This window comes from Leptosomus discolor, chromosome 3 (assembly GCF_034619465.1).
Source record: "Leptosomus discolor isolate bLepDis1 chromosome 3, bLepDis1.hap2, whole genome shotgun sequence".
Lineage (NCBI taxonomy): Eukaryota > Metazoa > Chordata > Aves > Leptosomiformes > Leptosomidae > Leptosomus > Leptosomus discolor.
The window spans coordinates 75,165,951-75,182,728 of NC_141393.1; the positions used below are offsets into that span (position 1 = coordinate 75,165,951).

General features: G+C 39.0%; 1 protein-coding gene across 1 annotated transcript; it reads left to right on the plus strand.

The window, feature by feature from the left end:
* Positions 1 to 199: 199 nt before the first annotated feature.
* On the plus strand, positions 200 to 10,817 carry FNDC7 (fibronectin type III domain containing 7). Its single transcript, XM_086463053.1, is given in 15 exon segments — positions 200 to 204; positions 1,347 to 1,468; positions 3,214 to 3,280; positions 3,282 to 3,490; positions 4,222 to 4,236; positions 4,239 to 4,405; positions 4,408 to 4,483; positions 4,995 to 5,048; positions 5,051 to 5,255; positions 6,670 to 6,728; positions 6,731 to 6,916; positions 7,826 to 8,104; positions 9,040 to 9,294; positions 9,881 to 10,132; positions 10,714 to 10,817. Coding segments are annotated over 15 exon segments (2,055 nt in total).
* Positions 10,818 to 16,778: the final 5,961 nt, after the last annotated feature.

The following is a 16,778-nucleotide window of genomic DNA, read 5'->3' on the forward strand; positions in this document are numbered from 1 at the left end:
GGAGGAGGGCCTAACCCAACACGACCTCCTCTCGTCCCGGGGAGCAAACCTACAGTGACACAGCGCTGCTGCAAAATATTACAGGTCAGGGATCGGCCTGAGCTCGTCCCCATGTGAAGGCTGGAACAAAGTTCTGAAAAGATGAGCGGTGCAAAAAGTAAATCATTAATATTTATTGGACTGCTCTTCAACTGCCTAGATGTGGTGAGTGCAACTCGTTTACTTTGAAACTGTTTTCAAGAATGATACTGTACTCTTTGTAAAAGTAAACTAAAAGTTAGGGTAGAGACCGACACCCACTTCTGCATTCATAATTTGTTACTATTACACTTCTGCAGTGTCTACAAGTGACCGGGAAATAAAATAATGTGTTGGGACACAAGGTCTTTCAAAGTCTCTCGACAACTAAAAACTGGATCAATGGGCAGATTCAGAGAGGAAAATGAAGAAGTTACATGATCTGCATACCTGTACCAAATTGGTTGCATAAACTTTCCATGTTTAAAGAATCTGAGCAAATACACCATATCAGTAAAATGTGTTTAAAAATGTCGTATTATAAGTTGTTGTTGTTGTTACTAACATTATTACTTTTTTTTAAATTTTCCAAATACAGTATTTCACTTAGTATTTCTAATATTTTTACATCTTCCTTTTCAGATCTTTTCAACTAACACAGGTAAACCTTCAAAATGGTGTTTTGGTTTTGCCTGCTTATTTTTGAATGGGTCTGCAGAGAAAACACACGTGTGATTTGTAATAAAACATTCTGTAAGTTCTAGCAGCTTTATAAACAAAAATTGTTTTTAAGTTTGATTCAGCTTTAAAAAATCTGCGTTGATACCTTTATAAATTTCAAAGCTCGTTTTTAGGAGTCCCAATTCTGTCGGACACTTGCACAAAGATTCTGACAGACCACTTATGCCTTGAAACTAGTGTGAACCAGGCAGAACACTCAGCCTGACAAATTGTGCTGTTCATTGCCTACATAACTGTGCTACAAATAGGATTCAAACTGTCCCATGTTTGCACCCAATTAATTGTTGTATCTCTTAATTAAAAAAAAAAAAATACCCACACACCCAAAAAACCCCAAAACAAACCAGAAGAAGCATGATCTGCTAGGTGCAAATATTTCCAATGTTTTACAACATTTTATACTTTCTTCAATTTTGTATTTTGTGCCTACAGCTCCTATTGCCTTAAATGTGAATACAGACTAGTTTAAAATAGGAGGAATGCAAGATTACAAGAAATGCTCTCAGAATTCATTCATTCTGTGGTGATAGTAAATGTTCTGGCATATACTGCACTGTCAAGAGCTATTCATTACTGGCTCTTTTTAGCGATGTCACACTTAAAGGAATTCTAACTTTGTTAATTCCCAATACTATTTATGCTATACAAGCAGAAGCCATTGACAAGAATGGAATTATTCTTGCAGAAACACAGATTATTCAGTCAACAGGTTAGTAAGAGAAACTGTGTGAAGTATGATTTCGATTGACCTCGGTAGGACTGGGATTTTATCCTTGATGTTTTGATGTAGTGGCAGGGAATAGCTGCCATTCCTGTTGAAGGCTGTTGCTGGTTCTGTTGCCAAATTGAGTATTACCTCCTTTTCCCCTCTGCTTTTCTTTTAATGTATAAGTTTCCCTGACCTACCACGCACAGCTTGCTCAGACTCCAGCTTTCCAAGCCACCAACCCTTTCATTACAAATGCAGACGTGAAGCCATATACGTTTTTCAGTACTGGTGTTGATAAATGGTATTTTTGTTTCATTCACAAGAGGACTTGTAGCAGATAAGTCACTGATGGATTTTGAAGAAGAGTCTACATAAATAGAAGTGCTTTTTTATTTCATTGCTGAAATGGAATTGCAAAAATATTCTGTTGGAATTCTATTTTTCAAATAATTTAGCTGATAATTTTTAGAAATAGCCATTATTCTTCCCATAGAATTTGTTTCTTATAAAAGTAATTGTTACAATAATAATGACCCAAAAAACCAAAACAAACCAGTGTTTATGCTGTTAAGTATAGGAAAACCTCTATTGCTGGCTTAGTTATGGCGGAACAGATATTAATTATTAATGATCTGTAATTTATTTCTGATATAAATCATGTGCTATATATTCTCCACTTGACTGTTAGGCAAGCAACTCCCTTAGACTTGCATGAGGATTTCCTGCACAGAAATTTTTATGAATGGTTACTAAAGACAATATTTTAAAAGGAAACAAAAATCACGGAGCAGTAGCTTGCTCAAAGATCATGAAAGACGCACCTGCGAATTTTCTGCAGGCATGATCATATAGAATATATTTTTACAAATGGGGCAAAAAACGGTGTCTGACTATAGCTGAATAAGAAAATGCTTGGGACTAACAGAGCAGACCTAATGCTCAGGAGTTGTATAACCGTGTATAGTACTTGCTAGGCTCTCTGAAATCCCAAATTAGCTGTCTTGCTATAAAATAGTTTGCCTCAAGGCACATACTTTTGTCCCAAATACTTTTTCATTCCTTTTCTTAATCTTAGGTGAGATACATCTTCATTTTATTTTTTTTTCTCTTCTACTGAGTTTTTGCAGCCTTGCAATGTAGGGACTTGTTGATAATAGTCTGAAAATCCTGATTACTGAACATAAATTACTTGTGGTTAAGAAATACTTTTTGTGTGCTACAAGAGCTCTTTCTGAATGGCCTGCAGCATAGTGTAATAGAAAAGCATTTAATTCAATATTTGATGTGTCATGTTATTGTATATCTGCTCTGAGATAAGTTACCTTATCTGGATAAGATGACTTCCCATGGTCCCTTCTAAACTAAATTATTGTATGTTGTTCTGATACAAAATGCCTGCGATTCAGCATCCTATTTGAGACTGCTTTGTATAAACCTCCACTTCTTTGTATATTGCTTTCTGTAAACATCCAGCATAGTTAATTTGCTATAGAGCAGGACAAAAAAAAGACCTTGTGTTGCAACCTGGGTTAAATGATGGTCAAGAGTATTAGAATATTTTCATTGAAAGACGAAAGTTGCCCTAGAGTATCTCAAGACTGTTTGTTTTGTTAATGTTCATTTAAACTTAATTTAACTTAAATTTTAAACATTCATAGAAAGTGTAGGGCATTTGTCCTATGCTTTGTCTGTGTGAGATGTTCAGAGCACTTAGCGTTCCACAGGGCCCAGTTCCCCAACTTCAGTATGTCTCGTTATTTCTGGTTCAGCTCCAGCCATACCTGTCATTGACCGAACCTATTCAAAACTTAGCAAGTGTCACAGTGGAACGGAGAGCAGTACCTGGGGCTACTGGTTACCTGCTGGCTGCACAAGATGGAGATTCCTCCATGGAAACTGTAGTTACAAACTCTCCAGGCACAGTGACGGGGCTGAAACCTGCCACCTTGTACAGAATCGCTATCAGATCTATGGATTCATGAGGAAAAAGCCAGCCTTCACCTTTCAGAAAAGCAAAACCAGGTAGACTTTCAAATTCTTATTCTTATTTCAAATTATGGAGTGTTATGATAATATAAAGCATTCATGCAAGCATTCTTTTTTTAATTTTTTATTTGAACAGAAAACAAAACAGTGTAGCTCAGGCATGTACCAGTACTGATTTATTATAATCTTGTATTTTAAATTGTATTGATCGCATTCTCCTTTCAGTTTTTGAGGACTAGAATTTGGCCATCTAGCTTAATGATCAGGACAAGAGTCTGAATGAATGCTTTACTTTGTGACAGTACTGTCAGTCAAATGTTTAATAGGAAATTTTACTAGAATTTGTATGAATATATGTGTTTTATTTTTTAAAACATAAAGTTTTATTTTCTCAAAAGACATAACTGGAGGGAATGGAAGAAATGAAGAAACAACTAAAAGTATAAAATACTAAGACAATGTAAAACTTAGAGGACAGGAAATACAGTACCTTCCTGGTGATTTTCATTCTTACACACATGCAACCTTTTATACTTCGGGTATGAGTTATATTCACTTTACAAAACCTGTAATATCATAATGGATACACCAAATCAATTTCTATATTTATTCTGTCAGTCTTGCATTAGTTTGTTTTTCTGGTTTTGTTGTCATTGAATTTGTCTTTCAGTTTGGTGGTTGTTGTTTCTGTGTATTCGTTTCAAATTTGGTGCTTTCAGACAGTATTACCGAAAAACAAAAGCTTAATTTGTGTTCTTTCTCAACAGTCCTGGCTGCTCCAATTTTTCCGTTACTTCTCTGAGTTGTGACTCCATTGCGGTGAGCTAGAAAGCTGTGAATATGGCAGCTGGATTCTCTGTGTCCCTCATGAGATCAGATGGTTTGGGCAGAATGCTGAAGGAGAACACCACCAATACCTCCTTGACATTTACAAATCTAGATCCAGGAACCCTCTCTCTACTATCAAGACACATGCCTGGAATGTCAATGGGATACCTGGAAATGATTTGACATATAACCAAAGGACAACTAAGAAATTTGCTTTTCTGAAACCTTGTAAGCATTAAAAAACCCCAAAAACATATACCAGAAAGTATTTATGTGTATGTGTGATCATGTTATATTTGTCAAACATACATTGGGTGGATTTTCAGATCATGTAGTTTTTACCCCATCTCAAAGTCCGTGGAAGCTCAGATGACATGGCTATGTTTAATGAATATTACTGAGGCAAAGACACCATTAACTACCACTAAAGGTGCACCTAGGGCGGGCCCGGGTAAGGATTACACAAGCTTAGGCTGAGTTGAGGATTTTTCTAACTGAGAAATGAGTATTCAAATAAGGCGAGGTGTTTCAACAGAAAGCTTTGTGAGGGTATGCAGCTAGAACTATTTCTTTAAAAAATTGTCACTTTAATGTGAATGAGGGTAAGGTCTGCACCACAGAAATTGTGTTTAGTTTGCAAGTTCTGGAAAAGATCATGTCTGTGAGCCATATGCCAAGTTGTATTCATGTGTTCCAACCTGATATACCATAGGTCCTAATCCACCAGTGGATGTTCAAGTAGCTTCTCATAGTGGTGCTTTCAGAGCTGTTGTTCTTGGACACCAACAGAAGGAGCTCTAACTTAGAGTGTGACAGCCTCCAGTGGGCTCTTGAAACTGAAGCGTAACACATCTTTTGCCTCCTGCATGGTGCCATCGCTCCAGTGTGGCTCTGAATACTATGTTTCTGTCACAGCATATGATGATGCTGGATCCAGTAAACCTACTGATCCAGTAAGCTTAAAAACTAGGATGTGTCATTGATCCTTGTATAGCTTATGGCATTTTAATATGTATTTCTTTAATTTCAAATGTAAATTAGTCCACTACAATTCACAAGTGGTTCTCAGACGGTTACTTCTGCTTCTGAATTTCATGCGTGAACTGTGCCGTATACCTTTCTGGTTTTGGGGATAATAGCATAAACTTTCTTCATATTTCTGTGAGAAAAACCTGCAATATTTTTGACTGAACCAGTAAGCCTGCATTTTTCTCTTACCCAGAAGCACTTGTTCTAAAGTCAATTTTCTGAGTGTAAGACAAATGCAAAGAGTAAGGGATCTGTCCTGCTGTGTCAGGTCTGTCACAAACAGATTGGAAGAAGTAACATTAAGGACGGGCCCTAGGCTGAGAACTGTTCTAGGCTAGATCTAGTTGTAAATTAGAAAAGAGGTCAACAAAACCACATTCAGCTAAAGTAGCACCGCTAGACTAAATTAAGATACCGTCACAGACTATTCTCAGGTAGCACCTCAAGACAAAAGGTTGCTCATTTCAGCTCCTTAGTACCACGGCCATGTTGGGGGTTATTGCTTCCTGACCTGCTAGATGAACTGCCCATGTAAGCAAAACCTAAACCATTTTTGTTATTATGTGCTACCTTAAAGACACAACATTATTTACTTAATTATTTGATGTAACCTGCCTCATTTTGACTTCACATTGATATGAGTTAGAGATCATCCATGTGAGCAACTGAGAGGGGAATCTAAAGGGATGAGAGAGCCTTAAGCAAGAGATGTCTTCTAAGCTGTGGGCTGTTACCTTCTCGGGCAACTTTGCTTCAGCTAGATAATGTATATTCATTCTAACAGCAGCAAGCTAAACTTTTGAACTAGAAAGGAAGTGAATGTTATTTAAGCAAAAGCCATGGAGTTTGCAGTTTGATGTGACATTTTGGGATGCCACCAGAAAGGAAACCTGAGCAAAAGGCAGCTCTGTTCAGACACAGCCGGTGAGTTTCATACCAGTATATAAAGGGTTTTCACATAAAGGCTTCTGGATGCCAGCTGCTATTCAAGCTAGTATTCCCATTGTCATCCAAAACTATTTGGGAGCACAGACTGTCCTCTTCCTTTGGAGGTACTGCCTGGTGCCACTGTTTTTGTTCACAGGGGCTCCTTAAGCAGACTCTTTTCTGTAAAACATGAAGGTAGCATCTTTTTGTTCTGTAAAAATCATACTCACTTGTCTAAACGTGAGGAGCATCCTCTGTAGAGGCAGATAAGCTGCTGTTTCCTCAAACAAGACAGAGCAACCGTTCAAAGCTGAGTAGAATAGTTCTATATATTCCTGGTTTTCCTTTACTCCCCCAAAGTATAACTTCAATAAAAATATTCTGATTACAATTTTTTTTCTTTCTTTTATTTTTGATTTTTTTTTAATCAGGTCTTGTGCACCAGGAAATACATCAATTGAAGAAGATGAACCCAGCCACTTGTTGGTATCATGACCAATTTTGGTCATTATTATGTGGTTTTTGTGAAGAGTGATGATGGCTTGGAAGTGCACTGCAACACGACACTTACTCAATGCCATTTCCAGTCGGGCTGTGGCTTCGCTTATTTCATTAGCACCTGTGCATATGTCAAGGCCGGGCAGAGTCCTTTAGGTGACGTATTCAATTACACTGCTGGTAAGCAGAAATGTATTCTTGCAAATTCATGTTGGGTCCTTTAACTGTGTGTATGGTAGAGCTGATTGGACATTTTTATGGGAAGACAATGACTTAAACTTCTATTTTTATTCAGTTTTCAGGCAAAACACACAAAGGTTGGCAGAGAAAAAGAATTACGTCACATTGCAGTTGAATGTGACTTGTGTAGTCAAGTGCAGCAACAGGCTTATAAACTTGAAAACAGTTTAGCGATTCACGGTCATCAGGCAAGGGTGCATGAATAACACACAGTCCTGGCATGACGTTTGAATTCAAGTCCTGGGGATTCTTCTGTTGCCTTAGGAGGGCGGATCAAAGTCTTCAGCTTCCTCATAGAGAGTTTTCATGTTTAGAAAATGAAAAAACAACGAGCTCAATGGGAATTTGTGAAGCACATCGTTAGAGTTATTTAACCTCTAGATGCCTGGAAATTTGAAGTCAAATATACACGTGATTCCTGCGCCTCGCCTGTACCTCGAGGTGCCCCCTGTTGGTTTGGAAGGAGGGGTGCTGAACCAGGACGAGCAGTCAGCTGGGGTTAACGGGGCCGTGGCGCGGCCCTGCAGATCCGCGGGGCGAAGCGCCCGGCCCGGCGGCGCTCCCCGCCCGCCCCGAGCGGCTCCCCGGCCGCTGTCCGCGGTGCTGACGGGCACCGGCACCGCCCCGGCCCTTCGGCGAGGCCTCGTGTGCGCCTGCGTACGTGGTGGCCACGGGTCTGGAAAGTCAGATCTGCGATTCATCTGGGGTTTTGTGTGCCAAATCCTCGGCGTGCTCACCAGGAGTGAACATTTAGGGATCGTAGACTTTTCCAAAGCAGTTTGTCAGTTCTAATTGGGGTTTATTTTTCATTGTGTAACTTCTGTGGTATGCATAAACAATGTGTTTAAGTACCGTTAATACAAAATATTTCCGTTCCCTGCAGTCCTGAAATTAAAAATAACTCAAAGGAGGCTCTTTCTGTAATCAGTGTGCACTGGCAATCTAGTGATGAAGCAGCTACGTATATTTTCACTGGCGGAGGAGAGGCTGGACTTCAGCATTGCACAAGGTCTGGAAATTCCTGTACCCTATTTAATCTTCGCTGTGGATCTGCTTTCTCTGTTAGTGCTATAGCAAGATCACCAGCAGGACAGAGCTTACCAAGCTACAGTGCCCCTTTAGAGACAGGTATGTGGGAATTGTATACAGTGGAAAATGTTTAGCAGCATAATTTTAAAATAGTTCAATGTGTCTCTCTATATGTTTTGGGCTTCTTTTTTTTTTTTTTTTTAATTACAATGCATGCATATTTTAGTCTCTGTTGCTGGCCTCTGGATGTCCTTGGCTTAAACACGTGTGTACCTCTGTGTGTGTGAAAAGGCAGGATCGCTTGGCACTTGCCTCGTACTGAGAAGCCTTAGTGCAATCAATTATCATTGGGCACAGCTAACTATAATAACACGATCCACTAACGTCATGCATAGCTTCCTCGTCAGCATTTTGACTTCTGCTGTTACAGGGAGAGGTAAGGAGGTGATGTCCATTTCAACAAATAAACAGTGTGAAGAACAGATTAAAGCACATCCTACCCGCCATTGCTGCTGTTAATTTGCCAGCAGGGTTTTGTCCTGTACCTCGTACCCAGACAATCCCCAGGCACAGTTCAGAGATCGATGTACAGCAGCATCTATTTTTAACATGCAGTTTGGCTGCAATCTTGTTATGTTGTAGAGGAAGAGACTTTAATCAGAGATAGAGCTGAACTGAGCTATATGACTTGAAGAGTAGAGGTGGACCCTGCTTAATTAAACTACAGATGTACCCTGATATTCTGATGACAAATTTTAGTAATTTTTAGTATCTTGCTGAACAATCATAATAATTCCAGGGTTATAACTCAATGTTAGAGACAAATTTATCTTATATTGACATTCTGTTTATCAGGAGCTTGCCGGAATAGTCAAGTATTTTTCAGCATGCTAATATTTTCCTGAAAAGGATGCACGTCTTTATCCTTTGCTCTTGATCATGTGCTATTGTGCTTCCACTCCCGCCCCCCCCAATACCTTCCATTTTCTAAGTACTAAACAGAATCGACTTCTCTATTTTTTGTTCTTTTTGAGCTCCCTGTTGCCCTAATGGCCTGATACTAACTCAAGTGACACAGTCTGTAACAAATACCAGCTGGTCTGTCGGGATGGGTGCACAGACATATGTAATGACACTGGAGTCTCCAAAAGGACAAGCAAAGTGTCACACTCTTCAAAACTACTGTCTCCTGTGATGCATTGCATGCGGCACCAACTGTACAGTATCTCTGAAAGCGATCAGTGAAACGGGTTTGACATCCACTTGCACATATCAAGGATCTTCTTCCAGTATGTAAATTGTAGATGCAGTTGGGAACAAATAGATTCAGTATACAACTTTGTACAGTGTTCCCCTCATACAAATAGTGCAGCTGAAATTCAACACATACAATTACTTAATGCACTTGCAATTTTCTCATTTTTAAATCAAAGCACTTTGGATTGTTTTCACATATCATTTAAACCCTGTTCTTGTAACGGCCATCCGGTGGCCGTATAAAGAAATTTTGGTTACATTGCTCCAGAACCAATTTTTTAATTTAAATTATGCTATGGTGAAATTAGATTTTAGAGACCATAAAAGGGTTCCGGGCACTTTAGGGTAGCCCTGGTGCCTCCACAGTCAGGAGAGCACAACAGTATTCCAACGTGTGAAACAATGGCTGAATTCCAGCTCCATAATAGGAGTCTGATAGAACATTTTCTTCCCTAGTTCAGTTCAAGAATTATTTTGGCTTTCTGTTAAATAATTTCTCATTGAAATGCTGGTATCTGGTGTGATAGTAATCATGTCATCTGGTTTAAAATGCACTCTAGGAAGTTATAATGTATTGTGGGTGCACAAAATCTGCTTATTAACGTTTCTCTTTATTAGGTGCTTGCTGCCCTTCTGGGGTGAAGCTATATAGACTTGGCAATAACAGTATCAGGGTGTACTGGCGAGCTTCTGATGAAACGATAAACTACAATACTGATTTACATGGCTCAAAAGGCAATTTCACCCATACCCCTAACTTGGGTCTAAGTCACTGTGACATCATGGAGATACCTCGTGGGGATGCCTACACTGTGGTAGTATCTCCAGTTACTGCTAAGGGGCCGAAGCTTACATTTTGTCCTGAAAAGAATAAATTCAGATAAAACAAATTGATTTGAATGATGTATTTTTGTCCATACGTGCTAGATGGTTAAAATGTAATCTGAAGTGATGTGAGTAAAGGTGGCTGGGAACAGGACTTTTCTATTCTAGTGTTGACTCCAGAGTGAACTTTATGGGTGCTGTCTTGCAGTATCTGTGGCAGAAACTTCACAGGAGCATTTTGGGGCCTCCTAACTGGATCATCCATAACCTGCTGAATACAGAGGAGTTGATTTTCTGTTGGGAGGTTAGTAGTGGTTAGAATACAGAAGCAAACAAATGAGGATTTTTAATTGTTTTGTTTTCTAATTTGTTTTGTAGAATTATTGTTTTTGAATAAAGAAACAAATCAAGAACTTAAGAACCTCTCCTAAGCACATTTTTTAAGTAAAATTTGTTTAAAGGGGTAGTAACTTCCTTGGGATTCCTTTCCCAGGGCATAAATTTAATCCATTATAAAATTACTGCTGAAGGGATTCCACAGTGATATAGAATGGAGTACATTCTGCAGACTACTACTGTTTTCCAGCTTACAACCTGACACCTAATAGTTATACTACCGTGTCAGGTCATTGCAGTAACCTGTTTTGGAAGCTCTGTTGGAATGGGTAAGAGCACACAGGACATTCATTCCAAATCCATGCTGTCTGTAAAACGTGTTAGCATTACATAACTCCAAATAAGATGCAAACAATATATGTATTTGATAGTCAAGGCTTGTATTAGTGTAATGCAGGGTTGTCTCACCGCTCTGTCTTATAATGTATAATTGAAAAAAAAGAGCTTACCTATATTTTGGCCTGTATACCATAATGCATTCTACACTGTCACAACATGTACTATTTACTACTGATAGCACATAATGAAAGGCAGGCTTATATTTTATAGCATCACCATGTCTCATTACAAATTAACTAGGTTGCACTTCTGATTTTTTTTTTTTTTTTTTTTTTTTTTAAAAAAAAGCGTGGCTTACCTCAACCTATTCTGCCTTATTTCTTCCACGGTTTCAACAAGATAATCTTGTGCTTTATTTGCTTATGTAAACTGCCAGAAACAACTTCAAAAGCAGCCACTGAAACAAACATTTCTCAAGACAGTTGCTTTTTCCATAACTGAAATTGTCTTAATTTCTGAATTCTGTTACAGCGATTTATAGAGGGAAGAGCGACGCCGAACAACATACCTAGATGGAAATTCTGGTTCAGGTAAGGAGGTAAGTTATAAGAGTTGTAATTCAGATTTGTTTGTATTAATCAAACTTTCTTGCTGCTTAAATCTTGCAATTGGAGGGATAAGCTTCACCAGTCCTGTATATCCTAAATATAACTGGTTTGTTAAAATCCGTCATATTTACCTCAGAAACCTCAGGTTGCCTGCTCCTGCTATCAATACTGATTTGTCCTCTCCTTGATTTACAGTAAAACCCTCTTTCACTTCATTAAGCCTTTTCTAATACTATCCTATAGTTCCCCAGAAAAGCCCTCAAAATCCAAACAGATCAAGATACTCTTCAGCACTCGTTTACTCTCTCTCTGCTAGCTACAATTGCTCGTTCTCCAACAAAAATACTGGTGTTCTGGACTATTTACCGCCCTCATCTCAAAAGGATGGCAAGAAGTTACTGCTGACTTCCCCCCGCCCCGGGGTTGATCATCTCTTTGCTGCTGTTCTCCCACAGCAATCCTGGATGTTAAGGTTGTTGAGAACACCATTCTCCCTAAATGCTCTTCTCAGCCTTCCTTTCCTTGAAGCTGGAAAGATGACATCTGTGCTTGACTGCAAGAGGCACAGCTGCTTGAGGACTGGGAGGAGGGAAGCTGAACTCTAGCCATGTCTGAGCTCTAACCCAGGAGAGCAAATTTGAGCCCCAATGATGAGATAATTTTTAAAATGCAGATGAACACTACTAGTGATCTCCTTAATCTTGAAATGTAATTTTCCCTGTAAAGCAATCAGTTTTAAAAGCTCTTCCAAGACAATTATTAATCAGTACGTGTGTTCTAGACCTAACATATCAATGAAATAGTAAAGGCTGAAATAAAGACTGAGAGAGTGAAATTTAACTCCTTAAAAAAAAAAAAAAAGCAGCAGTTTAAGTGCACTCAATTAGAAGTAGCTTGGGGTTTAATCAAGTGTTCTAAAGCTATTTAATTTCAGTTTCAATGAAAGTTTCTTCCTTTACCATTTTGGGAGGTGACTCATGAGGCTAAACAATGCCCTCTTCACATCAACGGCCTTGTTTTGCTTTGTGGCTAATGAAGAACTAAAACTTTAATTTCCCATTTTTCAGAAAAGACAAAACCTTTTCTCATACTCCACAGTGGTTACTTTTTCAGCCAACACAGAAAGCAAAGTTCAAGGGTTCTACATACACACAAAACAATTACTCGAAGATATCTTACAAGACCACTCTTAGAAGCTTCTGTGTAAAGGTTACCCAAGGGTTTTTAACACTATTTTCAGATAATAAAAATAGCCACCGTGCCCATGCATTCAGAAAGTTTCCTTTCTTCACGGCACATAGCTGTACTAGGTATCCCAGCCACTGCTTCTGATCACTTGCACAAAATAACCTCATGGGAATCTCACTCTCCAATGAATTGATTGTAGATGGCCCAGGAATTACATGTTGCTTCTTAGAACACAATTCCATGTATTCACTATCAAACAAGTCTGTCTTTAGGAAATACTATTTAAAACTGCCCTGCATTACTTAACAAAAACTTGGGTTTAATTCTCATTTATTTGAAAAAAAAAATTAAGAATGTAAAAATAAGTATTGTTCACAACTTTCTTCCTCAGGGATTTTATTTAAGTATTTTTACTTTGCAATCATCATTGTCAAACACTGTCACCGAAGCCTAAGTGTTTAACCAGGTGGCTATTAACTGGATTTTCAGAGGTCTAAAGCAATCTGTTTCTTCTGGAATCAAATTCAAGCCACAGCTTTCTTCTTTTCATATCAACAATTCCGACATTTCTGTGCTCTTAACAGTAGAATTGCTTAAAATACATTAAACTCTTGGTGCATTTCTTTCATCTCAAAATTACACACTACACCCTTGACAATGCTGTAGCACTATTTTCATCAGCACCTCCCATTTTCATGACTGAAAACAAAAATCATAATCGTAACAGAACATATTATTTGCATGTCTGTTAAAAAAAAAAAAAAAGGAAAAAAGCTGAAGGCAAGTCAAGATTCCAAGAAAAAACACATTGATTCAGCTCAAAAAAAGCAGTTAAAGTAGTTCGAAGATGTAGACAATTAACCAAAACAGGGAGGAAAAGCAACACAACTGAACTGAGCCAGTTCCACACCTGCTACTGTGGCTGTGGATACGCTGCAGGTGGTGTTATTCGGGCATTAGACATTGTCTAATTATAGTTAACATTCTGATACACCAAACATTGTTGGCACTCACCGAGAGGATTAACAAGCTACTCAGGGTTAGTTTCAGATTCTCTCCAGATCGAGGTAAATTCTTTTTTATGGGTTGTGCTGACTTGTTTTAAGATCACAGGAGAGGACAATTGGATGTAGTGTTTTCATAGATGTCATTTCTATCCTATTTACTAGTATGAAGCTTTGGTCTTCATGAAGAAAAAAAAAAAAAGCAACCAACAAAAATACCCCAAATAAACCCCAAAATAACAACAACAACAAAAACCCAACCCCACAAAGCTCTTTAAAAGAAAAACTTGAGAATCAAGAAAATTCCTGTTGAAGACCCAGAGGTAGGCGGCATATTGGTATGCTAAGTAAAATGAATGCTTTCAGAACAGTACCTGTGAAATGCGTGCTGACAAATTAGGTGATTCAAAGCACCTAGGTTGTTTCATGATAGGCACCTTCATTTATGCTTACGTAACAGATTTCAATTAAATGAGTAATTTTAAAGATGTAATAGTTGCAGTTACACAAAGATGGAACACTTGCAAAAAAATGGATGTGTATTGTTCCAAGTAATAATTCTTGTATTTGACACAGACTAGCTCAAAACTTAGGCTGTTTTCAGTCCAGTAAAGAAACTGGCAAAAAGCTTATCCTTCAGTTGGTTTGAGGTTTGACCCAGAACTGCTGAGATTTAAGAAGTGTTCTCCTACATCCAACTGTTGTTGGAGAAGGAGGGGGGGGAAGAGAAGAAAAACAGAGATACAACTACACTGTGAAATCTCAAGAGTGGCATTTAAATGCATCTTACCCGGCTTAGCAGCTGGTGGACACCCCTGTACGTAGTTACAAGCCCTTCACAGCAGTGCAGAAAGGCTCAACCACCTACCAAAGCCAGTAGAAGTCATTGAATTCCCTCAGGTTCCCCTGAAGAGATCCTGGCTATTGGTTTAAGTCTTTAAGTCAGCAGAGTAATACTGAGCTGTAAATACTGGAAGTATGAGCTCAGTCATGTTTCTTCATCCACATATAAATGGAAGTATAAAAGCCATGGCTCTGCCCGGCGTACCAAGCGCCCCCACCGTGATCAGATAAACTGCCCTGCCATTCACGCTACCTTTTCCAATACAGACAATCGAACTACCACTCCTGTTAGGTTTGAAAGTCAGATACACAGAAGTCCTTTGGTAACGACACCAATTACCTGCACAGTGATGTGGCAGTAGGTAGACGGGACTCTGCCTTAAAAGAACGGCAGTTCGCTCCTTCTGAAGATCTGAAATACTGTTCAACTAATTGAGTAGATTCTTCGAAACAACAGGTAGCAAAAACGAAGTAGAGGTGTATTTCCTAAATTAGTCTCCTTACCGCAAGTAAGCCCTCACCGTTGGAGCCACAGGGAATGTCAAAGACAGGTTAGGCTCCAAGAGACCACCCCAGCTGGGTACCTACGGACACGCAGTTCTGCGGCACCTTCAGGCTCATAGCACTTGGTTTGTTGCGCTTTTACCCCAAGAGCTGTAGAGTAACTGCGCAGGCTCGGTCAGACAGAAGCCCTGCAACCACACCTCCTGGGAAAACTCTTCCAACACCTCCAATTAACATTGGTGGAAATTTTCTTCTAACAACCCCGAGCCAAGTACCCACCGCAGCTGTACCGCTAGCACCTGCCTAAGACCAGTCAGCACAGGAGGCTCCACTGATCTTGCCATTCCCAATCAGAGCTGCTTCGTGGAAGTTCTGTAGATCCTGTTCCTTCTGGTTTCAGGGAAGGTCACATGAAATAAAATGGCATCAGAAAGACAAAAAGGAATTAAGAGTCCCTGGATCCACACCCAAGAGCTGCAATATATTAAGTCCCAACGGTAACTTCAGACAGGTATCTTGGTGTGAATCATTTCCACAGGCCCTGGTCAGTCATGAATGTTGCGCTATCCACTACACTGCTAGCTCAAGTACATAGTATGGGTCAAATTAAACCCCAAAGTCACAAAGGACTATTTATTGAAAAATGACAGCAAAGTCCTCAAATTACTGCACTTGGTAAGAGATATATGCACGAGCTGTATAAAAACGTTCACTATCTTCATCGCAATTGGGCATCTCTCCCCACTTTCAGGTCAGATTGTTTCTCAAATATCTGGATTTTGCCTGCAAATAAACCAGTTTTTCACTGTATTTCCTAACAATGGCAGAGGATGAGGAGCCCTGAAGGAACAGTTGGGAATGTCATACTTTTTCCCTGACAGAACACTGCCCTTGCAGCCACTCTGCCCAAGAACATACTTGTTTGGTACTCATAGGCTGGAAGTCAAAAAACTAACGAGGCCAGAAGAAGCCTTCTTATGGCAAATCAGGTAAACTAGAGTTGTCCTTATTGTTTTGACAGAATCCATGCAATCTCCTGGGAGGCTGCAAAGACAGTTCTAATAACCTACTAGCCAGGGTACTTCTTAAATGGCCAATAGTTTTTCTCCTGCCATATTAAATGTGAACTCAGTATTTCAGTTTTACACTGCAATGGAATGAACTTGAAGCTTAAGCTTTGTTTCGAGCTCAGATTTAAAATCAGGTAACAAAAATATAGGCAGACGATACCCGAACAACCTCTGTATTAAAAGATTCCAAATACTAAGGATCACAGTGACAAAGGAAAGCCTAGCAATTCAGAAAACAGTAAGAGCAGAGAGGAAGAAAAAAAATTCAGTTTGTTATTTTTGCTTCTTTGAATACTGTGGAATGAAGTGTATTGTCAGAAATTCAAGCAGCATTTGTTTCCTCCTGGAGGTTTAAAAAAAATCCTAATATTGAAATATCATGCCAAGATGACCTCCATCACACAGAAGCAAAAAAGGCATAAATACCAATTTATTTCTACCTTTAGGTCACTTCATGATAATGAGTCACACTTAACATTCTTCCTACTTCTGGGCTGCTTCAGTCCTTTGTTCGGTACAGCTTCCTTACAAGGTACTTACTACATAAAATCCCTTATTCGTGCAAAGCATCACTTAGTCTGAAAATGAAATGTGGAGGAACCCAAACACTCTTCAACTTGCAATGAACATGCAGGGAAAAGCTGACACCCAATACAAAGGAATTAATTGAGAGTTTATTCCAGATGGTTCTCCTCACTTAGTATACAAGTCATGAGAATTATCTTATCAAATAGACTTGGACTTCAATGATATGATTTTTTTTCTATAATGCATTTTGGTTTTTGCTTCTAACCACCTG